The following is a 26,076-nucleotide window of genomic DNA, read 5'->3' on the forward strand; positions in this document are numbered from 1 at the left end:
AAGAATCGGCACGTACACGCATGCGCACGTCACACATGCACACGCTGGTACCCGCGCAAGGCTTCATGGTCATGGTAGTCTTTCTCAGGGTAAACACAAGTGTCCCGTATTTGACTGTTACCTTTGTCCCTTATTTGAGAGTGAGAAGGTTGGCAACCCTAACTGTAAAAGACATGTTGAGGTGAGCTTAACCCTACTTGAACACCCCCCCATCCCCGGTCGGCCAGTCCGCAAGAATATTATTAATATTAAACCGGTCCGCGGTGCAAGAAAGGTTGGGGACCCCTGTATTAGTACATAGCTGTGTGGTGAAAATGGATCCAGGGTTAGTGGTATATTCTTTGTGTGAGATGTGGGAATTCTGGGAGACCTCCAAGTGCTTTGCGCTGTAACTGCTGAAAAATCGTCTTAAGGAACTGGAGCTGCAGCTCGATGACTTTTGGCTAATATGAGAGGAAGAAGAGGTGACATATCGCAGGTACAGGGAATAATTCACCCCAAAAGGCAGGTACCTAGGTGAGTGTCAGGAGGGGGAGGGGGAAAGGGAATAGGCGGCCAGTTCAGTGTACATCTGTGGCAATTCCCCTTAGTAATAAGTATACTCCTCTAGATACTGTTTGGGGACGGGGGAGGGGGATATGACCTACCAAGAGGAAACTGCAGAGACCAGGTCTTTGGCACTGAGTCTGGCTCTGTGGGCCAGACAGGGGAGAGGAAAAGAGAAGTGCAGTAGTGATCGGGGATTCCATAGTCAGAAGAGCAGATGGGAGATTCTGTGGACATGAAAGAGACACCTGGATGGTATGTTGCCACCCAGGTGCTAGGGTCAGGGATGTCTTGGATCGGGTTCATGGCATCCCAAAAGGGGGAGGCTGAGCAACTGGAACTGGTGGTACATTTTGGTAGGAAAAGGCATAAAATTCTGAACTGAGAACATAGGGAGCTAGGGAGAAAGCTGAAAAGCAGGTCCTCCAGGGTTGTCATCTCTAGATTGTTCCCTGAGCCATACTCCAATGAGGGTAAGAATAGGATGATTTGGCAGGTGAATGTGTGGCTGAGGGATCGGTGCAAAGGGCAGGGTTTCAGATTTCTGGATCATTGGGACCTCTTCTCAGGAAGACATGGCCTTTAGGAACAAACAGGATGGGTTACACCTGAATGCAAGGGGGACCATTATGGGCAGGTTTGCTAGAGCAGTTGAGGAGGGTTTAAACTAATTTGACAGGGGGATGGGAACCAGAGTGATAGGGCTGAGGAGGGGCTGTTGGTAGACAAATAGATCAGGGGTCCTCAACCTTTTTTGCACCGCGGACCGGTTTAATATTGACAATATTCTTGCGGACTGGCCGACCGGGGATGGGGGGGGGGGGGGCGGTGTTCAAGTAGGGTTAAACTCAACTCAACATGTCTTTTACAGTTAGGGTTGCCAACTTTCTCACTCCCAAAGAAGGGACAAAAGTAGCAGTCAAATACAGGACACTTGGGTTTACCCTGAGAAAGACTACCATGAACATGAAGCCTTGCGCGGGCACCTGTGTGCGCATGCGTGATGTGCGCATATGTGACATGCGCTTGCGCGTACATGCCAATTTTATTCCACAAATCAGTTTTGGCTTAATCTTCCTGACTGCACTGTTAATACATTATTTCTACTTTATATGGGCTCTGTGTTTATCGTATCATTCCTGCTTTTACTGTACGTTAGTGTTATTTTAGGTTTTATGTGTTACTTAGTATGATTTGGTAGGTTATTTTTTGGATCTGGGAACGCTCAAAAATTTTTTCCCATATAAATTAATGGTAATTGCTTCTTCACTTTACGCCATTTCGGCTTATGAACGGTTTCATAGGAACGCTCTACCTTAGCGGGGAAAATATGGGACAAGGGCAGTCCCGTATTGAACAAACCAATTTAGCCCAATATACGGGATGTCCCAGCAAAAACGGGACAGTTGGCAACCCTATGTTCAAGTTCAACAGTGCGTGACAGGGAATGAGGAAAGGTGCAGCTGACTCATATCGTTTCCTCGCGGCCCGGTGGTTGGGGACCGCTGTTCTAAAGGATAGATGATGCAAACGTGGTTAACAAGGGAAGTCAAAGACAACACTAAACAAAAGAGAGAGCATATAATATAGCAAAAATTAGTGAGAATTTAGAGGATTGGGAAGCTTTTAAAAACCAACAGAAGGCAACTAAAAAGCCATAAGGAGAGAAAAGATAAAATATAAAGGGAAGCTAATATAAAAGAGGATGCCAAAAGTTTTTTGAGGTATATGAAGAGTAAAAGGGAGGCAAGAATGGATATTGGACCACTGGGAAAAGACACTAGAGAGGTAGTAAAGGGCGACAAAGAAATGACAGATGAACTAAATAGCTATGTTTTGTCAATGTTCACTGTGGAAGACAACAGCAATATGCCAGAAATTCGAGCGTGTCAGGGGTCAGAAGTGAATGTAGTTGCTATTACTAAGGACGAAGTGCTCAGGAAACTGAAAGGTCTGCAGGTAAATAAGTCGCCTGGCACAAATGGACTACTTCCCTGGGTTCTGACAGATGTAGCTGAAGAGATTGTCAAGGTAATAATAATGATCTTCCAAGAATCACTAGATTCTGGAATGTTCCAAAGGGCTGGAAAGTTGCAAATGTCACCCCACTCTTTAAGAATGGAGAGAAGAAGAAGAAATTATAGACCAGCTCGCCTGACCTCAGCGGTTGGTAAGATGTTGGAACCTATTATTAAGGATGAGGTTTTGGGGTACATGGAGGCACATAATAAAATAGGCGAAGCCAGCATGGTTTCCTCAAGGGGAAACCTTGCCTGACAAATCTGTTGAAATTCTTTGAGGAAATAACAGAGGGGATAGACAAGAGAGAGTCAGTGGATTAATATACACAATGTGCTGGAGGAACTCAGCAGGTCAGGCAGCATCTATGAGTCAGTGGTTGCTGTTTATTTGGATTTTCAGAAGGCCTTTGACAAGGTGCCACACATGAGGCTGCTTAACAAGATAAGAGCCCATGGAATTATGGGAAAGTACCAGTATGGATAGAAGATTGACTGACTGGCAGGAAGCAAAGAGTGGGAATAAAGGAGGCCTTTTCTGGTTGGGTAGTGGTGACTTGTAGTGTTCCACAGGGTTGATGTTGGAGCCACTTCTTTTCGCATTATAGGTCAATGATTTGGTTGATGGAATTGATGGCTTTGTGGCCAAATTTGCAGATGATATGATGGTAGTTGGAGGGGCAGGTAGTGCTGAGGAAGCAGGAACTCAGCATCAGACATATTGGGAGATTGAGCAAAGAAGCGTCAGATGGAATATAGTGTAGGGAAGTGTATGATCATGCACTTTGGTCGAAGGAATAACAGTGTAGACTATTTTTTAAATGGAGAAGATAATTCAAAAATTAGATGCCAAGGGACTTGGGACTTGAATCGCTTGAAGGTTGAATCAGTGGTAAAGAAGGCAAATGCAATGTTGCTATTCATTTCAAGCAGACTAGACTATAAGAGCAATGATGTGATACTGAGGCTTTCCGTGGCCGCACTTGGAGTATTGTGAGCATTTTTGGGCTTCTTATCTAAAAGAAGATATGCTGGCATTGTAGAGAGTCCAGAGGAGATTCACTAGAATGATTCCATGAATGAAACGGTTAACATGCAAAGAGTGTTTGATGGCTCTGGAACTGTACTTGATGAGGTTTAGAAGCATTGAGGGCGTGGGGGGGATTCTCATTGAAACCTATCACATATTGAAAGGCCGAGTGGATGTGGAGAGGATGTTTCCTATAGTGAGGGAGTCTGGGACCAGAGGGCACAGCATCAGAATAGAGGGACATTCATTCAGAACAGGGATAAGGAGGAACTAAATTAGCCAGAGGGTGATGAATCTGTGGGATTCATCGCCACAGATGGCTGTGGAGGCCAAGTCATTGGGTGTATTTAAAGCAGAGGTTGATAATTTCATGTTTAGTCGAGTTGTCAAAGGTTGCAAGGCGAAGGCAGGAGAATGGGTTGAAAAGGATAATGATGGGCCTAATTTCTACTCCCGAGTCTTATGGGCAGACATGGAGTGGGAGGTGGGTCAATGAGAGAGTGGGTGTGGGGCAGTGGGAGGGTGCATGTGGATTGTTGAGAGGATGGGGATGGGGTCGGGGAGTGGCGGGGTGTGAGTGGGGCTGTGGAAGGGAGGGGTCAGGTGGTGGGGTGCGGAGTGATGCAGTGGGAGAGTGAGGGTGTGATTTGGGAGTCGGAGGATTGGGTCAGGGTGGGGTCAGACAGTGGGGTTGGGGCAAGAAGCATGTTTCACTGTACTGGTGAGAGGGGAGGGTGTCAGGAAGTGGGAGGGGGTGGAGCGGTGAAAGGCTGGGCTTTTAGCGAGTGGGAGGGTGGGTGTGTGAGAGGGAAAGTACTGTGTGATTGTAGGGTGCTGTGAAGGTGGGCTTGGGTTATAGGGAGCAAAATTGTCACTGCAGGAGGGTGGGGTATTTGCAGTAAGATTGCATTGTGGCCGGGGGGGGGGGGGGGCAGGTTTAATTTATTTATTTATTTATTTATTGTGATACAGTGTAGAATAGGCCCTGCCAGACCTTCTAGTCACCGCACCCAGCAATCCCCCGATTCAATCTGAGCCTAATCACTAGACAGTTTACAATGACCAATCAACTTACCAACCGGTACATCTTCGGCCTGTGGGAGGAAACCGGAGCACCCGGAGGAAACCCTTGTGGTCACAGGGAGAATGCACAAACTCCTTAGTGGCAGCGGCGGGAATTGAACCTGGGTCATCTATACTGTAAAGCGTTGTGCTAACCGCTATGCGAAGGGCTTTGACTGATATGGCAATTGCAGCTCACCCAAGGGGATTGACTGAAGTATTGTTTAAAGGGGTGATCATTCTAAAGGGATTGAATACTACGATTTATTTTATCACAATGCAAGCCTCAGCTGGGTCATAACACTCATCAGAAATGTGATCCTTTTGCAAAAAGCAGAAGGAACTGTACTTTTTGTTCTTGGACTCTGCCCTGCTGGGCCATTACGGGGCAGCTAAAAGTCAACCACGTTGATGTTGGCTTTGAAGTTGTGGAAGGGGCTTTTTTCCCCCAAAGATTCCTTGAGAACAAGTTGATTTTTATTTACCATCTGTTAATGTTCCCTGAAATTCTCCAACAATCCGGCATCCAATTGTTCAGAAACCTTATTGATCTGGCACAAGGCTCACTCATTGGTCCAGAACGTGAACTAGGGGGTGCAGTGTGATTGAGGTTACAGTAAAGCATGAGATGTGGGCCATGGCCTGTATGCGTGGCCAGAACTGGGAATTAATCTCACTTCTGAAACACCAGGGATCAGGAACTGGGGGTTGCGGGGGGGGGGGGGGCGGATGGAAATAGTGTAGGTTTGAATCTAGAGGCAGAGTCCACTGTGAGGAATTTGACAGAAGGCCATATACAGTGGCATGCAAAAGTTTGGGCCCTGGTCAAAATTTCTGTTACTATGAATAGCTAAGCTAGTAAATAGATGACCTGATTTCCAAAAGGCATAAAGTTAAAGATGATACATTTCTTTAATATTTTAAGTAAGATTACTTTTTTATTTCCATCTTTTACAGTTTCAAAATAACAAAAAAGGAAAAGGGCCCGAAGCAAAAGTTTGGGCACCCTGCATGGTCAGTACTTAGTAACAGCTTGTAAACGCTTTCTGTAGCCAGCTAAGAGTTTTTCAATTCTTGTTTAGGGGATTTTCACCCATTCTTCCTTGCAAAAGGCTTCTAGTTCTGTGAGATTCTTGGGCCGTCTTGCATGCACTGCTCTCGAGGTCTATCCACAGATTTTCGATGATGTTTAGGTTAGGGGACTGTGGGGGCCATGGCAAAACCTTCAGCTTGTGCCTCTTGAGGTAGTCCATTGTGGATTTTGAGCTGTGCTTAGGATCATTATCCTGTTGTAGAAGCCATCCTCTTTTCATCTTCAGCTTTTTTACAAACGGTGTGATGTTTGCTTCCAGAATTTGCTGGTATTTAATTGGATTCATTCTTCCTTCTACCAGTGAAATGTTCCCCATGTCACTGGCTGCAACACAAGCCCAAAACATGATCGATCCACCCCTGTGCTTAACAGTTGGAGAGGGGTTCTTTTCATGAAATTCTGCACCCTTTTTTCTCCAAACATAACTTTGCTCATTGCGGCCAAAAAGTTCTATTTTAACTTCATCAGTCCACAGGACTTGTTTCCAAAATGCATCAGGCTTATTTAGATGTTCCTCTGCAAACTTCTGATGCTGAATTTTGTGGTGAGGATGCAGGAAAGGTTTTCTTCTGATGACTCTTCCATGAAGGTCATATTTGTGCAGGTGTTGCTGCACTGTAGAACAGTGCACCACCACTCCAGAGTCTGCTAAATCTTCCTGAAGGTCTTTTGCGGTCAAATGGGGGTTTTGATTTGCCTTTCTAGCAATCCGACAAGCAATTCTCTCGGAAAGTTTTCTTGGTCTTCCGGACCTCAACTTGACCTCCACCGTTCCTGTTAACTGCCATTTCTTAATGACATTACGAACTGAGGAAACGGCTACCTGAAAACGCTTTGCTATCTTCTTATAGCCTTCTCCTGCTTTGTGGGCATCATTTATTTTAATTTTCAGAATGCTAGGCAGCTGCTTAGAGGAGCCCTTGCCTGCTGATTGTTGGGACAAGATTTGAGGAGTCAGGGTATTTATAAAGCTTTGAAATTTGCATCACCTGGCCTTTCCTAACGATGACTATGAACAAGCCATAGCCCTAACAAGCTCGTTAAGGTCTGAGACCTTGGTAAAAGTTATCTGAGAGCTCAAATCTCTTGGGGTACCCAAACTTCTGCATGGTGCTGCTTTCCTTTTTTTTCACTCTAAAATTGTACAAAACAAAAATAATACACTAATCTTGCTTAAAATGTTGAAAAGAATGTTTCATCTTTATGACTTTTGGAGATCAGTTCATCTTCTACTCACTTAGCTATTCACAGTAACAGAAATTTTGACCAGGAGTGCCCAAACTTTTGCATGCCACTGATTCCCTCCCTTTTAAGTCACTGAGTTCACTGACAAAATTATTGTACTATTGTGTAGCAAGTGAGATGAAATAAGCCAGCGGTCTAGAAATAATGTTGTGTAACCAGTGGTCTAGAAACTGTTTTACCAGCACCACCAGATCTTGCTCAGCAAGCTCAAAATAAAATTTTCCTCATAAAAGGAGTACAGGTAAATCCAGACAACAGAAGATTTGATTTCCATTTAAACATAGGGTACCTTCTGGGAATGTTGCTTTGCCATACTAATTTTTCCAGATTCTGCCGTCCAATCAATTGTTGGTTGTTTTTCTTTTAGAGTTAAACATCAAGTGGAGTACCTGGGTTTAAAAGAAAACATCCGAGTGCGACGAGCGGGCTACGCATATAGACGAGTTTTTAAGAAGTTCTTACAAAGGTGGGAGCTTTTATGACTGAATTAATCTCACTTTTAGGCCCTTACTTTCCATCACTTCTTTTCTTCTCTCTCATTCACCGGCTCCTCTTTTACATAAAATTTTCTTACAATAAGTAAGTTTGTTTTTTGCCAAGACTTGTATTATTACTACTGACTTCCGCAGGTATAAAGAAGTTTTAGTGATATCCTTGTTGACATTTCTCATTGTAGGACATTGTGTTTGATCTGTATTTAGCCTTTTGATAGAAAAATGGCACTGTTTTGAGTTGGACTCAAATTGTCCAATATGTACATGCCCCCTCCCCCTTTCCTTCACCAGTCCCATCACCTTTTCCCTTTTTCACCTTATCTCCTTGCCTGCCCATTGCCTCCCTCTGGTGCTCCTGCCCCCTTTTCTTTCTTCCATGGCCTTCTGTCCTGCCCTATCAGACTCCCACTTCACTAGCCCTGTATCTGTTTCACCAATTAACTTCCCAGCTCTTTACTTCATCCCTCCTTCTCCCAGTTTCACCTATCACCTTGTGTTTCTCTCTTCCGCTCCCCACCTTTTAAATCTACTCCTCGTCTTCTTTTCTCTCGTCCTATCGAAGGGTCTTGGACCAAACATCGACTGTACTTTTTTCCATAGATGCTGCCTGGTCTGTTGAGTGCCTTCAGCATTTTGTGTGTGTTACATGTTCTTCTGGCACTTTACATTTGGGTCAAAGTTCAAAGTACATGTATGTCAGCATATACAACCCTGTGATTTATTTTACTGCGGGCATACTTGGCCAAATTTATAGTATAGTAACTATAACAGGATCATGGAAGATCAACCAGAGTGCAGAAGACAGCAAACTGTTCAAATGCAAATATAAATAAATAGCAATAATTAACAAGAACATGAGATAACAAGATAAAAAGTCCTTAAAGTGAGATCATTGGTTGTAGGAATGGGCAAGTGAGTGTAGTTATCCTCTGTGTTCAAGAGCCTGATAGTTGTGAGATAGTAACTGTTCTTGAACTGGGTCATTATGCTTCAAGTAAATTTCTTTAAATGAAAATCTAAATTTGGATCTGAAAACAATGGGTGAGCCTCCTTGAGGGTGATGGAGGAAGTCTTCAGTACAAGATCCTTCAATCCATTGAAGAACTCTTTCGTCCAAGCCATTTGTTTTTAAAAATAACTGTCTACTTTTCAAGAAGACCTGATCTCAATTAACAAAGGGACATAAAGTGGCATCCCTGACAATGCAGCTTTCATGTAATACTGAATGAAAACCAAGCTTGTCTGTATTCATTCCAGTTAAGAGAATACTCTACACTACCAGTATTTGGATGCTAAGAGTGAAGTCTCCTCTCTTTTATGTTTCCAAATATGTAGAGCCAGGGGATATGACCATGTATATTTATATGAATTCTAGAGAAATCATATTCGTGCTCTGATTTGAATAAACCAAAATCACATACGTAACTTTTCATGCTGTTTTAGAACCAGAGTTTCTTGACTTCAAATGAGATTAATTTGCTTTTAATTTTAAGAATCAGTTTACTCATGTTAAAGCACTGAGCATATACTGTATATTTAGTGGTATTTTGCAGGTTAATGGGATAACTGTTAATTGCTCCCAACCATGCAGTCTGGTATAGAAATCTCAACCGTAAATTCAACATCCAGCTTTTTTACAGAAAGTTTGCGTTTTGCCCATGTAGTTTGTCAAAACTATTTAATTGGGATGGCAGTCAGCCATCATAAAGTTGTATTTGCTTATCCTGATCAAATCTTTAAAATGTACTGGGTGCCTTAAAACAGAGATTATAGGTACAGTCTTGTTTATAAAAGCTGTCCATCAAATATATTACCTAGACATAAGGTTGTGTTTCTTGAAATATCCCTCAAAATATCATTCTCAGAATTAGAATCGGGTTTAATAGCAGAAGTAACTAAAGAGAAGACTTTTGCCATTACCTTTACTTTTCGTTTTAGTTCTTGTCTTTTTTAAAGTTTGATCGTATTGAGGGAATAATATCATCTCTAAAAATACTGTTTCTGACTTGAAGGGACTGTTTGAACAGCAGAGGATGATATAGTTGATGCACTGTAAAGTGTATGTTAAAATCCAGTTTAAGCCCCAGTCAGCGTATTTCTGAGCCATCTAGTTTATTGGAAAAATTAATTCATTGTTTTAACATCATTGACTTTGGCCGTCAAGTCTCAAAACTAGGCTTCTCCATGTCTGGACAGAGTGTGGAAGTGTAGCACCATTCTCCATTTTACCTAGGTATCACAGCACAGAGGAAATGCTAGTCCATCGTTTCACCTTTCTTTGAACACAATGTTTAAACAAATTCAACGATAACTGGAGTACAAATAGTGGATTCTGAAGGTACAAACTTCTGGAACTGATGTTAACCAGGAGAGTGGTGTGAAACCCTTGTCTAATACAAGTGATTGTTCATACAACATGAGGCTCTAGATTTCTGAGTAAATCAACAATATGAATGGAATACAATTTCTTTGGATAAGCTGGTAACTTGAATATTTGAACATTATAATATTATTAATATTTGAATATTCAAGGCTAATAATGAATGGGTTTTATTCTTCTGGGTAAATTTATTGGAATAATTCTAATAGGTACAGAGGAGATGTCAGAGGTAAGTTTTTTTTTCCCTGCAGTGAGTGGTGAGTGTGTGGAATCGGCTGCTGGCGGTGATGGAGGCGATACAATAGGGTCCTTTAAGAGACTCCTGGATGGATGCATGGAGCTTAGAAAAAATAGAGGGCTATGGGTAAGCCTAGGTAGTTCTAAGGTAAGGACATGTTCGGCACAGCTTTGTGGGCTGAAGGGCCTGTATTGTGCTGTAGGTTATCTATGTTTCTAATGATGAAATCAAAGTGATAGTGCTGTGTGGATATGGGTAGGAACTCTTTATGGTAATATAGTCACCCCATGACCAAAATGTGTATTAAATCTAAAGCAGAGGCAATATCTAAATAGTTGCGTATTAAGAAGCTGTAGACCATAAGATATAGGAGCAGAATTAGGCCATTTGGTCCATCGAGTCTGCTGCTGTAGAGGATGGAGTAGCAATGCTGGGGTGTGACCTGTTGAGTTCTGTGAGTTCGGCTTTTGGAGTAAACGCTGGTTGTGGAGAGGAGCCAACTGGTGGAATGAGGGCTGTGTATATTTTTGGCTTAACAGAAGATTTTGAGCTGATGTTTGGCCAGGGCGTAAAGGGCTTGGGAGGTTGAAGAATGACGAGACTCAAAAGAAATGAGGAATTCAATGCAATGATTTAGCAGAAAGGAGAAAGGAAGGAATGGTTGTCGTGAGCGTGTTTGTGAAACTGTGGGTGTAGGGACCTGCTTGACTAATTAAGACAATTTATGATTGGAATCTTAACATGCACCTACAACTAGGATATTTATAAAGTAAGGTTTTCTTTGGCTTGCCGGTTCCAGTATGAATTACTTAAATTGCACAAAATTACTGCTGTCATTTTGCTTAGAACATAGTGATTTAGTGTTAAAATTACCTCTGGCCATGATAAAAAATTGGCAAATAGAAGTTATTGTAACATTACAACATGTGTGGGCTCTCGAGGGTTAATGAATGTTGAATATATTCATCAGCTCTGCAAGGATCAGTTGGGTACTTTGAAAAGAAGAAAAGTTCCATGTTGACCAAAAAGAAAAGTTTATAGATTTGATTTTTTTATCTTACCATTTATTGATATGTTGTTCATGTTTAAAAGTAAATCTCTTAACTGGTTATCTTAGCTTGAGCGTAAACTATAAGGAACAGTGAAATTAAAGCTGGGGAACTGTATAAAGGCATTCTCTGAGAAAAAGTTGCTTATGCACCTTTCCACTACAGGTATGCCATCCTGACCAAAGAGACGTGGCCTTCTTGGAGAGGAGATGAGAAGCAAGGAGTGGTCTTTCTCCTCCGATCTGTCAACATGGACTCTGATCAATACCAGATGGGCAAAAGTAAAGTCTTCATTAAAGCTCCAGAGTCTGTACGTGAACTCGTTTTACTTTACCTGATCCCTCCTCATTGCCTCTGCTCAGTGACAGGATTGCAGTGCAGGAGGAATTCACTTGAAAGGTCTGCTTCACCCATTTTATAATTGTGGGTTTTGTGGGCTGGAAGTCAATAAACCTTCCAAAATTGATTTTTTTTCTCCCCCTGTCAAGCAAGTGTGTTTTCCTAAGAATTATTCTGTCTGACTGAACATGCTTTGATATTGCAAATTCACCACTTGTCCTTCCTCTGTCACCGTTATATCTAGTAAATAATACATTTCTTCCTCATCACCTGCTCACTCTTAAATGGAATGAATTGTTATGTCAGAGTACTGGAAGAGAATGAGATCTGGACTTTATGGGCACGTCTCTGAAAAGAAAGCATTAAATTGGCAGAGGTTCATTCACAAAAACTCTTTTAAAAAGCTTCTTTTATTTTTCTGTTTTGGGGAAAGATGGAGCCTTGATGGACTGACCATCTGGTTTGTCAAGAACGTGGGTGGACTTTATCGTTAGGAGTAACTGAGCTGGCCAGTTAGCATTCTTCAGCTTCCAACTTTGTCTGAAGTTTTATTTGGCTCTGGTCTCCGAACCAAAATTGTTGCAATGGCCAATGGCAAAACATCTCACTGCCTCGACCGAGCTACCTCAATCTCACTGAGGTGTTGTGTGCATCTGGACTCTCGTGCCCTGGGAAGCATCCTGTGGTGTCGGTGGTACATGAAACGCTAAACTCCAGATTCTCAATGTCCTAATAAGTGTGTTTGAAAGGTTGTGGAGCTCGTTAATCTCAGATATTGTCAGGAAGGTCTCCATATAATTAACTAAAATAGGAAATAGTGGAAATCTTCAGCAAGTGAAGCAGCAGCTATAGAAACAGAAGAGGTTTGTGTGCAGTTGGCAGTAAGCTCGCTCCCCTCTCTGTCTTTGTGCCTTACAGCACATAAGGCACTGGAGGTTGATTAGCCTTTAGCAGCACCTGTTGGCTGTTGGTCCATTCCATTAATCCTGATGGAAAGATAATCGGAAATGAAGTCGTAAACAACAGGAATTCTGCAGATGCTGGAAATTCAAGCAACATACATCGAAGTTGCTGGTGAACGCAGCAGGCCAGGCATCATCTCTAGGAAGAGGTACCAGGCAGCATCTCTAGAAAGAGGTAACCCCTCCCCCTCCCACTTTCAAATCTCTTACTAACTCTTCCTTCAGTTAGTCCTGACGAAGGGTCTCGGCCTGAAACGTCGACTGTACCTCTTCCTAGAGATGCTGCCTGGCCTGCTGCGTTCACCAGCAACTTTGATGTGTGTTGTTGGAAATGAAGTCTCTGTTTTAATTGATGTTAATCGTTTAAATGAATTGACATAAATGAATGCCCCAAAATCAATATTATTTTAAAATATTGTTTAAATTACTAAAAATAAGTTTCATCAATTTTTATCTCTCTGACCAGCGAATCCTGTGAGTGTGACGAAAGGGTGCAGAATATTGAACACGTTCTGTGCAACTGCCCACTCTCACCTCACCTCACCTCACCTCTCCCCCTGATTTAGCTGACACTGACCTGCTCAACATCAACCAAGCAACACTAGAGTGGCTGGCTGTCTGGTGTGACAAGCTGTGATGATGATGTCTCTGATCATCAGGGATATTTAAAGACTGTGGAAAGGCCTTTGGCAGCACGTGCTGTCGGGAGATCCTCAGGGCAGACTTGCCTGAGAACAGGGAGCCACTCTCGGACCACTCCTGTCTGCAGACGGCCATGACAGCCAGGCCTCTGTGATACGCTGAGCTGCACGAGCTGTGTAACGACAACAGGCAGGGACCGTAGGCAGAAATAACAGTCAACCTGCTTTACTGGCCTTTAGCCCCATTCTGATGTAACATGATGGATCTGAAACACTAGTTTTTTTTTTCTCTCTCTGCAGATGCTGAGAATTTCCATCATTTTCTGTCTTGTTTCTAGATTCCAGCATCTGCTGCAGTTTGCTTTTGGTTCAGAAAACTGAACATATCCATTATTTCTTACTAGGTAGCTCAATCATATTTGGAGATACTTCTTGCTTCTGTGTTTATTTATTGTCTATATTTATTATATAAATATATAATAATAAAATTAAACTAACACCAGGATAAATTTACTCTGTCTAGACCAAGGCTTCCCAACCTGAGGACCATGGACTCTTTGGTTGATGGTAGGGGTCCATGTCATAAAAAGGGTTGGGAACCCCTGGTCTAGTTGAACTAAGTGTTCCCAAATACTCCTAGTAACCACGTAGAGCTCCAGAAAGTTTGATACATTCTCGTATCCTGTTAGCCAAATGATAACAAATCTTCATGCAGAAGGATTTATCTATTTGATGCCATCATTGCTGATGTGTACAGAATGGCTGATGATGGGGAAGTGACAAAAAGTGCTTTTGTCAGGCTGCCAAAGACTTGAATTGAACTTTGCTCATTAATACCTGATACACTGAAGCACATGGTTTAGTTTGAGACCAATCTGACTTTGATCCACAATCTTTCCCACACCAGTTTAACTGTCTACCCTCAGTGATATGAAAGGCAAGCTGGTGATGGATTAGTGACTTATCCCATTCCTGGCTTACTGTCCCACTGAAGTTGTGTCCCACATTTCCAGAGTTGAAAGTTAGCCGGGAGAGGTCAGTATAACATATCCATAAGAAAATGGATGAACAATCAGGTTAAACTAATAATATTAGTGAAGCAGTCCTATTGGTAAGGAATTTATATTACTTTTACTTCAAGGTTCCCTCGGCAAGGAAAATTTCCCGAGTCCAATATTATTTGTGATTTCTGAACTTTCAACCTGTTGATCTGTGTTCCCAGGGTAGCTTGTCTGCAGTTACCTCAATGTTAATGCATCACTCCCCAATTAGTCACAAGGGATGTCTTACAATTTCCTTTATATTTCAAAGAAGTGTTCAAATCAGACAGTATGTTTAGTCTTTTCGAAACAGCAGTTGCAAGTTGACAGAGGAAATGACAAGCTGCTGAGAAATGCCAGCATGGTCTGTTTATACATCAGCACTGAAAGCTCAAGGCAAACTTTGTGGCAAAGTGAAGCTGGGCAGTAAATCAAGACTGTCTTGGCCAATTACTGTAAAACTGTCCTCTTGGCATGTAATCTGACACTAAATCCACACTGTTAGCTCTCAGGAGGCTCCCTTCTGTATCCTGCTGCTTTCCCATAAAATAGAAGTTTTGTTTGAAACTGTAAATCTGCACATCAAAGAGTAAATCGGACCTTCATCTATTTGCCTGCTTTTGTTTGAGCTTTTGGTTTTAAAAGTGGTGCCCTCACCCCCAGTGTGACTGCCCATGACAGCGGAAGACTGAATCGGGTTAGTTAGGAAGATTCCCGTGTTGAATTCCCCTGTGCTGATCTGAGCCAGGATGACAGGTGGTGGTAAGTATTTCAGTTGCCTGAGTTCAGGGAGGAGAGAATCCCATCATTATCATTCCTGACTGTTGGCATGGATGAAGAATACATGGGCTCAGTTAATCAGAAGCAGGGGTATTATTATTTTTTTATTTTATTGAGATATAGTGCAGATTAGGCCCTTCACGATGCCCAGCAGTACCCAATTTAATCCTAGCGTAAATACGGGATGACTTACAATGACCAATTAACCTTTGGACATCTTTGGACTGTGGGAGGAAACCGGAGCACCCGGAGGAAACCCACACGGTTAGGGGGAGAACGTACAAACTCCTTTCAGGCGGTGGTGGGAATTGAACCCGTGTCACCTGTACTGTAAAGCGTGGTGCTAACCACTACACTACTGTACTGCCCCTGGCACGTCACTGAGATATGTCATGAGGTTTGTTGTTTTGTGGCAGCAGTACAGAGCAAAACATGAAAAAAAAATTCTACAAGTTACAGTAAGAAACCTATGGATGTGTGTCTGCATTTGAACGTGCATCTTCGGGATCCTGTGCCTCTGCCCTGAAGGCAGGACCAGGAAGAGGGCATGTCCTGCGCGGTGAGGGTGAGGGTCCCCAGTGATGGGTGCCACCCTCTTCAGGCACTGCCTTTTGAAGATGTCCTCGATGGTGGTAAGGCTGAGTTGTGTGAGATTACAATCTTGTGCAACACCAAGCGGTGTTGTGACCACTCAGAATGCTGTCCATGGTACATCTGTCGAAGTCGATAGAGTTTTATTAACATATTAAATTCCTTCAAACTCCTAATGAAGTAGAGCTGCTGGCCAGAGCCCTGTATGTAACCCGGATCGGGATCCTTTAACTGTCAGAATCAGGTTTTTACAATTGGCATGTCTGTTGCTTTGTGGCAGCAGTACAATGCAATACGTAATAAAAAATTACTAAGTTAAAGTAAATAGGTGGAAAAATAGATGGTGAAAAAAGAGGGCAGAATAGTGAGATAGTGTTCCTAGGTTCATGAACAATTCAGAAATCTGATGGTAAAGGGAAGGAAGTCCTAAACATCATCTTTAGTCTCCTGTACGGTTGTGATGAAAAGAGAGCATGTCGTAGATGGTGAGAATCCTTGATGGATGGATCCATAATGGATGCAGACTTGTTGAGGTATTACCTTTTGAAGGTGGAGAGGCCAGTGCTCATGATGGAACCAGCTGAGTCTACTGCCCTCCGCAGCCTTTTCCCAATCTTGTGCATTGGCATGTCCATGCCACGCAGTGACATGACCAGATAGAAGCCCCTCCACGGTACATCTGTGGAAATTCGCTTGAGTCTCTGGAGGCATACCAGATTTTCACAAATTCCTCATGAAATACAGCTGCGACGTGCCATCTTTGTAATGGCATCAATATGTTGGACCCAGGATAGATCCACCAAGGTGTTTGTACCCAGGAACCTGAAGCTGCTCACTGCTGATCCCTCACGGAGGACTGGAGTGTGTTCTTCAACTTCCCCTTCCTGAACTCCACTATCTTACTGATGTCGAGTGCAAGGTTGTCGTTGTCACACCATTAAACCAGCCGATCTATCTCACTCCTGTATGCCTCTTTGTCACCATTGCGATTCTGCCAGCAAATGTAGAGCTGGGGTCTGAGCTCAGCCTAGCCACGCAGTAATGCGTGCAGAAAGAGTAAAGCAGTGGGCTAAAATGCATCCTTGAGGTGCACGTGTGGTGCTCGTCAGTGAGGAGGAGATGCTATTTCTGATCTGCTTTGCAGCACTCTCCTATAGTCAGAACCAACTGTAGACATTTGCTGACAAAATTTACTCAATGAAAATGGTTATTCAAACAGGATGCCGGAAGATAATCAGAATCCATGCCCTCAAGAGGATAGGGAGAACATATTTATGAAGATGTGCTCCTAAGCAATGGCTTAAATGGTCAGACAACTGATACTAGTGAGAAGGTTGAACAGACCATCACTTTTGTTACTTCCCCCAGAAGCCCAGGTGAAATCTTCCTTTCAAACTTCAAAACTTCAACGCAACAGTTGTTCTAAATTCCTGGACCTTGAAGCAAGAAACTATGTCACTTTGCCCCAGGGCTCAGTACCATTCAGAGCCTCAGAGAGGTGCTTAAACCAAACATGACCTGGAGGGAAGGCTCTGGGGTATCATCATCCTTTTCATTTATCCTAGGGTCTGTTCTTCTTCACCTGACCTCAGTCTGGGTGGATAATTCAGAGTTCAAAGTAAATTTATTATCAAAGCGCCAACATTTACAATCCTGAGATTAATTTTCTTGTGCAAATTCAACATAAATACAAGCAACATCCTAGAATCAGTGAAAAACCATACACGACAAAATGGGCGAAGAACCAATGGGCAAAACAGTACAAAGCTCAGACATCCCACCTCTCCCGGAAGTTCCAGGCGTCTCCCGCAAATTAATAGTGGCTCCTTGATGCCTGCAAATTATATACAATGTCCCAGAAATTGATTTTTTTGAGAGTGAGCGTGAGAGAACACGCGAGAGAGAGCGAGCGCAAGAGCAAGAAAGCAAGCACAAGAGAGCGAGTGAGAGTGATCACAAGACATAGAGTGTGGGACCAAGAGAGAGAGGGAGAACACAAGAGCGAGATAGAGCGAGAAAGCAAGCACGAGAGAGCGAGCGTGAGTGAGAGCAACCACGAGAGAGTGCGAGAGCGAGAGTGAGAGCGAGAAAGCAAGCGCGAGAGAGAGTGAGAACAAGAAAGCAAGCGCGAGTGAGAGCGACCACGAGCGAGAGAGCATGCGTGCGATATAGAGAAAGCAAGAGAGTTCCAAAAAAAGTCAGAGTGGCAGAATGTTCCAAAAAGAAAATATAAAACGTATGTCACCTCAGACTACACTAAAGTGTACCCCTGTCTAATAGGGGTCAAAAATAATGACAGTGTTGCTCGCTGCACTGTTTGCAACAGTGACTTTTCTATTGCTCATGGTGGGTTAAGACTGTAAAAGACATGTTGAGGTGAGTTTAACAGGTGTCATTCGTTCATTAGCATAGCTAATGTTATTTAAACTAGCTGGTTGGCTGCTAAGGAGCTACTCTATTGCAGACATCCCACCTCTCCCGGAAGTCTCCCGCAAATTGATGGTGCTACCTCCCCGAAATGAGTTTTTGCAGGCTGAGATGTCTGAAAACGTGCAAATAAAAAAAGAAAAAAAAACAAAATAATAACAAATAAATAAACAACAAGTTTTGAGAACATGAGATGTACTGACTCTGCAGCTGCGACTTGCAGCTGTGGGCACTCACTTCAGTGCCAACCCTGGCACCACGGCTGCGCGCTCCTGCGCCAGTTGCAACACCAAGCTGGCTACGTAGCTGTGGGCTACAGCTACTGGGCCCCTGGGCTGGTTGCAGGATTCAGCCTGCAAATTAACCTTTAATGAATCCTGCACAAAGACTACTAAGTCCCTTGGCACCTTTGATTTTTGAATTTTCTCCCCATTTTGAAAATAGCCTATGCTTTTATTCCTTCTACCAAAGTGCATGACTATACACTTCCCAACACTGTGTTCCATCTACCATTTCTTTGCCCATTCTCCTAGTCTGTCCAAGTCCTAATGCAGCCTCTCTGCTTCCTCAACACTACCTGCCCTTCCTCCTATCTTTGTATCGTCCACAAACTTGGCCACAACGCCTCAATTTCACAATGTAAGTTGTTGACATACAATGTAAAAAGAATTGGTCCCAACACCAACCCCTGTGGAACACCACTAGTCACTGGCAGCTATTCCAAAAAGGATCCCTTTATTCCCACTCTTTTCCTCCTGCCGATCAGCCAATGCTCTATCCATGCTGGTATCTTTCCTGTAATATCCTTGTTTAGCAGCCTCATGTGTGGGATCATGTCAAAGATCTTCTGAAAATCCAATACACAACATCCACCAATTCTCCTTTATCTATCTTGCTTGTTACTTCCACAAAAAATTCCAACAGATGTGTCAGGCAAGATTTTTCCCTCAAGGAAACCATGCTGGCTATGGCCTATTTTATCATGTGCCTCCAGCTACCCAAAACCACATCCTTAACATCGACTCCAACATCTTCCCAACCATTGATATCAGGCTTACTGGCCTATAGTTTTCTTTCTTCTGCCTCCCTCCCTTCTTGAAGAGTGAGTGACATTTGCAGTTTTCCAATCCTCCGGAACCATGCCAGAATCTATTGATTTGTGATAGATCATTACTAGTACCTCCACAATCTCTTCAGCCACCTCTTTTAGAACCCTGGGGTATAGTCCTACAGGTCTATCTACTTTAACATGCCTTCAGTTTCACAAGCACCATCTCCTTGGTAATAACAACTGCACTCATTTCTGCCCCTTGACACTCTTAAACCTCCGACATACTACTAGTGTCTTCCACAGTGAAGACTGATGCAAAATACTTATTCAGTTCATCTGCCATTTCCTTGTCTTCCCTTACTATCTCTCCAGCATCATTTTCCAGTGTTCCAATATCTACTCTTGTCTCTTTTGCTCTTTATATAATCTGAAAAAAAACTTTTACTATCATTTTTTGTTATTATTGGATAGCTTACCTTCATATTTCATCTTTTCCCCCCTTACGGTTTTCTTAGTTTTTTTTTTCTGTTTGTTTATAGAAGTTTCCCAGTCCTGTAATTTCCCACTAATTTTTGCTCTATTGTATGCCTCTTTTTTTACTTTTATGCTGTCTTTGACTTCCCTTGTCAACCATGGTTGTATCATCCTCCTTGTAGAATACTTCCTCTTCTGTGGGATGTATCTGTCCTGCATTTTCCAAATTGAAGCCTGATTGAAGTCCCCAACAATGATTTCAAAGGCGTCAGGGTAGGCTGTTTCGTGTTTGCTTGTCTTTGCACGCAATACCTAGAGTGCATGTTTAACGTCAGCCTTCGGCTGTATATAAACTCAGGATCACACTGGAGAACTCTCAGTAAGTAAAATGATCTACACTTAATCGTTAGGTGTTCCAGGTCAGGAAAACAAGAGGGTGACAAGACCGCTACATCTGAGCACCATGAAGAGTTTATCATGAAATACAGACCTCAGCTTTTGCTCTCTACGAATCAGCTGGACGATCACGAAGCTCTCTGGTATTACCACGTAGCAATCCTTCACTTCCCTCCAAAACAACAATCTTGCCCCTAGGTCCTCAATCTTGCTCTCCAGAGGATGTACATTTGTTAACAAGATGCTGGATAGATTAAGTCTTACACCTCAACTCCCCTCCTCCCTCTCTCCCAACCTTAACATACCTGCATTCCTGAGAGTTAAGCCTGCTGAGTCCTTCAGAAGGTTGTAAGATCGCTAGTTCATTAAGTTGGTTTGAAAGTATGCTACTTAAAGGGAAATTACAAGCTGCGGAGTGCAGCGATAGTAGTTCAGAAAAGATAAATCTAATAGTTTTGTGTATTACTGCAAAACATTGCTGTGCTTGACCAGCCCCGCCATGTTGTTCAAAAATTTGTAGCAATGAACTTGAACTTACTCAGTCCTAATCTCCCTTCTTTTCCACAGCTGTTTCTGCTTGAAGAGATGCGGGAAAGAAAATATGATGCCTATGCCCGGGCAATTCAGAAAGCATGGAGGAAGTATGCTGCGAGGAAGAAGTACGTGCAGATGAGAGAGGAAGGTAAGGCAGACCTTCTCCCCGTGTCTCCGTTAACTCTTGTGGTTAAGCTGTGAATAACCAGACTCCATGGTCCCGGCTCTGCTCTTGCTGTGCCTTGAAATGCCTACAAAGTGGAAACGTCATTAAAACCATTTTTGCTTTTCACCCCAACAGCTCTCTAACCAAAAGGGTTTCTCCTGAATTCCCCAGTGGGTTATTACTGACTGTCTTAAAGAAAGACTTGCATTTGTAGTATTCAAGATGGACAGCGAAGTACCTGAGAAGAGTAGTCACTGTTGTAATGAATTTGAATTTATTTCAATCTTACCTCCGTACTCATCAGAATCAACATCAAGTTGAATATCATCGGCATACATATGTCATGAAATTTGTTATCCTTGTGGCAATGTGATACAAATAATAGAGAAAAAAACTAAGTTACTATAAATATATATATTAAGTAGTTAAATAAGTAAAACAGAAATAAAAAAAGTAGTGAGGTTAGTGTTCATGGATTCAGTGTCCATCCAGAATTCCGATGGCAGAGGGGAAGAAGTTGTTCCTGAATCACTGAGTGTGTGCCTTCAGGCTTCTGTACCTCCTCCCTGATGGAAGCAGTGAGAAGAGGGCATGTCCTGGGTGGTGGGGGCCCTTAATGATGGATGTCGCTTTTCTGAGGCATCGCTCCTTGAAGATGTCCTGGATACTACGGAAGCTAGTGCCCATGATGGAGCTGACTGAGTTTACAACTCTCTGCAGCTTGTTTCGATCCTGTGCAGTAGCCCCTCTGCTCCCACACCAGACAATGATGCAGCCCGTCAGAACAATCTCCGCGGTACACCGGTAGAAATTTGTGTGTGTTTTAGGTGACATACCAAATCTCCTCAAACTCCTAATGAAATAGAGTCACTGTCCTGCCTTCTTTCATCTTCGTCACTCAAACATATTTGTGCCTAGTTGGATCATCTGTTAACATTTACTGTCAGGGTTCACACTGGATGGCTGGTTAAGAACAGATGTTACTGTGAGCAGAATATAGAAAATCAACACTTGCATGCTGCAGGTATGTCCTGGAGAAGCATCTTGGCCCAATACATCAACTGATGATTCTTTTCCATAGACGCTGCCTGGCCTGCTGATTTCGCCAGCACTTCGTGTGTGTCGCTCATGCACGCTGCCACAGTTACTGCTTCCTCACTACTCTCAGTTGCTGTTTTGAACTTTGTAGCTTGTGTCAGAACATGAGAAGGACTCATCTGTGCCTAAAATTCAACTTGTTTTCCCCTCAGCATCTGATTTGCTGCTCAATAAAAAGGAGAGGCGGCGAAACAGCATCAACAGGAACTTTGTCGGTGATTATATCGGAATGGAAGATCGGCCGGAGCTGCGGCAGTTTGTAGGGAAAAGGGAGAAGGTTGAATTTGCCGATACTGTTAACAAATACGATCGAAGGTTTAAGGTATGTAATGCAATATTTTAATAAAATATTATGTGTGATTTACAGAATGTATTACATCAACACTGGGATTCGTCTAGAGATGTGGAGATTCTCTATTCATTGTAACCGCCCATTTTTAGTTTCCACCGCATGAGTCATTATTCATTATACTGAAAATTGGGGTTCACCTTGAATATTAAGCACAAGAGAACCCAGTGATCAACGAGGTGGAAAATTTAAGGTTGTATATTACCACGTGGGTGAGAACAAACTCTCCAGAGGCGTAATCATGTAAGAAATAAAGGAGTGTTTGGTTATATACTGCCTTGCTGAGGTCATGGGAGGTTATCATGTGCTCCATGATGAAGCAACAGCATTTTTGTAATAATTGTAAAATATTGTAGCCAGTTTGCACATAGCAAGCTCCTTCAAACAGCAACCTATTAATGATGGGATAGTGACGTTTTAGTGACTTTGACAGCAAGTTAACCATTGGCTGGACTTATTTTTAAATTTTCAGTGCAGATTTCCATTCAGAAATCTGCACTGACATTCCAACTGATGGAACAACCTTCGTAGTAGAACCCCACCTCCCCCTCGCACCCTGCAAACCACCCCCCCCCCCACCACCACTCTCTTTCTAACCCAGGTCCTGCCCCATGTCAAGGCAGGTAAAATTAGAATGGGGCCAAATATTGGTGATTTGCTTTTGAAATGTTTTATTGTGGGAAAGAAACTACAAGTTTATGAATGTTCCTTAGTTACGTTCAAGGAATGGACATAAAATTTTTGGCATGGGATAATAATTATTAAAATCTCTTTCTTACCTCAACCCCACACTGGTACTTCCTGGGGACAGCTGCAAGGGCAGAAACCTTCAGCTGCCTCACCTTTCAGAGAAGGTATAAACACCAGTATCATCCCACTCATCTCTTGAAGATGGATCCCTCCTCGCCTGCTGTGTGCAGGGGCCCACTGCACTGTCAGGGTGGTTAACATTTCCCTTCTCAGTCCAGTTTACCGAGGCCCGTTATGCCATTGCAGAGCTTTGAACCAGGGACCTTCGGTGATCTCTGCATAGAATCATTTGTCCATTCACCTGCACACCTGCGTGCCTTTTTTTATACCTCAAAGGTGTTTAATCAGAAAAGGGCAGGAGCAGGTCATTTGCTGGGAACGTTGGGCTTGATGTAATGCATTGTCCTTAATTATTAACATCCACTCTCCACAAGTGCTGGCTGACCTGTTTGCTTTTCTTACTTTGATTAATTCTGCTTTATATCTGGGAGAACTTCTGCTCAAAAGACTGAGCAGAGAAGAAGGACTTTCAGTTAGTCCTGACGAAGGGTCTCAGCCCGAAACGTCGACTGTACCTCTTCCTAGAGATGCTGCCTGGCCTGCTGCGTTCACCAGCAACTTTGATGTGTGTTGCTCGATACTGTATGTTGCTTCTCGGGTGCAGTACCAGTTGTTTACACCAGGGGGAGTAGAGAGGTTCCCTAGCCCAGCATTATGAACCAGATCTCTGCTCGCTCTGCAGTGTAACAGAGCAGGGCTCAAGTTAAAGCAAGGCCTGTATCCACTGGAACCACAGCCCATCCAAAACACTTCAGGCTTTTCTTTCGACCCATGGACCAATCCAGAGGCACTTGCAGGAAAGCAGAAGGGTAGACTGCTCTTGCTGCACTCACATGGTTTATAATCAGGCACAGAGGAGGCGAGTAGTGACCAGCCTGACCCAGTCAAGAACACTCAGCCCCACCCAACCTAAATCTAACAGAAATAGTTGGGTCCCACTGGGCCTGGGGCAGGGTGGGGTGAAGGCAAGAAAGAGATGTGAAGAACAGTTGGATTGAGGAAGGAGTGGCAGCTACATACACACTGTCTCAGTGACCTTGGACCTCATGAGGTCCTGACGTGCACCTGGCTGTGTACAGAGATGAGAGCTGTGCCTTTTGCAATTGAATTATCCACCACCCTTCTCCAAGATCAAGCAATGCCTTACCTGGATGAGGTAAAAGGGGATGTTAGTCTCTGTACACAACTGTAACTCTGGAAAATGACTGCTCCTGCATTCAACCAATCAATCCCATTCCTAAATGGGACGTTTGTATACAATGTGTTTCTTGCTGAACTGCTTAAAAACACTTGAGTGAAGAATAGTTAGATCCATTCTCTGAAACCTGCTCGATTATATATGCTGCTTCATTTGCCCAACGCTTGGTGAAGCAATAGTAAAATAAAGTTTTCTTTTTCTCAGAGTGTGAAGCGTGACCTTGTCCTCACCCCCAAGTTTGTGTACCTCATCGGACGAGAGAAAGTAAAGGAAGGTTCTGCCAAGGGCCAGATGAAGGAGGTGCTGAAGCGAAAGATTGAGCTGGAACGGATCCTAACTGTTTCACTCAGGTGGGTCAGGGTGACTGAGGCCGACGCAGCAGTCAGTGGCTGTGAGAATGAAGGACGGGAGGTATTTGTTTCTGTACTCAGAGGCCTGGCAGTGTGCACGTCACTTCAAGGTGGTGAAACCAGAACTCAGAGGGCAGGTGTGGGAAGAGGACTCAGCCATTTGGGACAGGGGTGAGGGGGAGAGAAAAAGGAATTTTATCTGAGGGATGTGGGATCTCTCTGTCTCGGTGTTGTCTGGATGGTCGAGTACTGAGTCGAGCACCTTTGCTCTGTCCATCACAACACCCACTATTTCCTAATGACCACTCATTTCAAATTGATCTTCTCATTCCCGTTCCAACATGTCTGTCCTCGACTGGCACAATAAGGCCCAACTCGGGTTGGAGGAGCAACACCTCATATGTGTCAGGGGAGATTGCATCGTGATGACAAGAACATTGATATCTCTAACTTCAAGTAACCTCTCCCGTCTGTTTTCCTCCTCCACACCCTGTCTTCATTTTCTCCATTTTGCCCTTCTGCTTCTCTCACACCTTCTCTTCTCCTACCTCATCCTCATGGCCTGCCCATCATCTACCTCCGGCTTGGCACCTTCCCTTTATTCCATGGTTCAGTATCTTCTCCTATAAGATTTCTTCTTCTTCAGCCCTTTGCCCCTTCCACCTATCACCACCCAGCTTCTTACTACGTAACCCCGTCTCCTTCCCATCCACCTTACCCTGGATTCCCCCCTCTTCTTGTTGGAGGATGACTGTTTATTTCCCTCCATAGATGCTGCCTGACCCTCTGAGCTCCTCCAGCGTTTTGTACACGCTGCTTAATTATTTCCAGAACCTCTTGTGAGGCTGAGATTGATGCAAGCTTGGATATCCAAGGACCGAATGAGTTGGGTTTGGGCTGGAGGGGGAGGAGGTTCCAAATCTGCCAGTCATTGGATGGCCAAGCAGTTTCGAGGAACCCTGTGAACCACCCCTACTCCCTGAGTTCTCTTGAATCAGTACATTCTCGCCCCAACTGAGAACCTGATCATCGCCGATGTGTTGCGTTTCAGGAGAAAATATTAATTAGATGAGTGGGTAAAGCCAGATTTCTGGCTGGCACCATGTTGCAACTGTAGAACTGTTGTCTTGCAATTCCAGTGAACGTGGGGGTGGGGGGGAATTAAAATGGGACTGACGAAGGATTAAATGATATCAGTGGGATAGTCTGAAGGAATATTTCTGTGCTCTGTTGCTCTATGGCATTATCTGTTCCACAACACCATTTAGAGAAGAGTACTGCTGTCATAGACAACAGTTGGAGCTTTGTGTTCAGTTCTGGTCACCTCATTACAGAAAAGGTGTGGGAGCTTCAGAGAGGTGCAGGGGAGATTTACCAGGATGCTGCCTGGATTGGAGAGCATGTATAAGGAAGGTGGGTTGAGTGACTAGGGCTTTTCCCTTTGGAGCAAAGGAGGACAGAGGTGTATAAGATGATAAGAGGCATAGATTGAGTGGATAGCCAGACACTTTTCCCAGGTGGAAATGGCTAATAAGAGCGGTCATAACTTTAAGGTGATGGAAGGAAAATATAAGGAGGATTTCAGAGGTGGGTTTTTTCCCCGCAGAATGATGGGCACATAGAGCACACTGCTAGATGTGATGGTAGAGGCAGGTACGTTAGGGAAACGTAAGAGGCTTGTAGTTAGGCATATAGATGAGGGTGGTGTGAGAGGG

The 26,076-nt window shown here is 43.5% G+C and overlaps 1 protein-coding gene across 2 annotated transcripts in view; it reads left to right on the forward strand.

Annotated features, from left to right (window-relative positions):
* The window catches only part of myo1ea (myosin IEa), a 279,339-nt gene that overhangs the window by 153,317 nt on the left and 99,946 nt on the right, over positions 1–26,076 (forward strand). For both annotated transcript variants that reach the window (XM_072278417.1, XM_072278418.1), the window contains exons 18-22: positions 7,362–7,460; positions 11,321–11,465; positions 20,424–20,538; positions 21,807–21,976; positions 24,216–24,361. In XM_072278417.1, coding sequence (XP_072134518.1) covers positions 7,362–7,460; positions 11,321–11,465; positions 20,424–20,538; positions 21,807–21,976; positions 24,216–24,361 — 675 coding nt within the window. The remainder of the gene's footprint in view (positions 1–7,361; positions 7,461–11,320; positions 11,466–20,423; positions 20,539–21,806; positions 21,977–24,215; positions 24,362–26,076) is intronic.

This window comes from Mobula birostris, chromosome 14 (assembly GCF_030028105.1).
Source record: "Mobula birostris isolate sMobBir1 chromosome 14, sMobBir1.hap1, whole genome shotgun sequence".
In the NCBI taxonomy this organism is placed as follows: Eukaryota; Metazoa; Chordata; class Chondrichthyes; order Myliobatiformes; family Myliobatidae; genus Mobula; species Mobula birostris.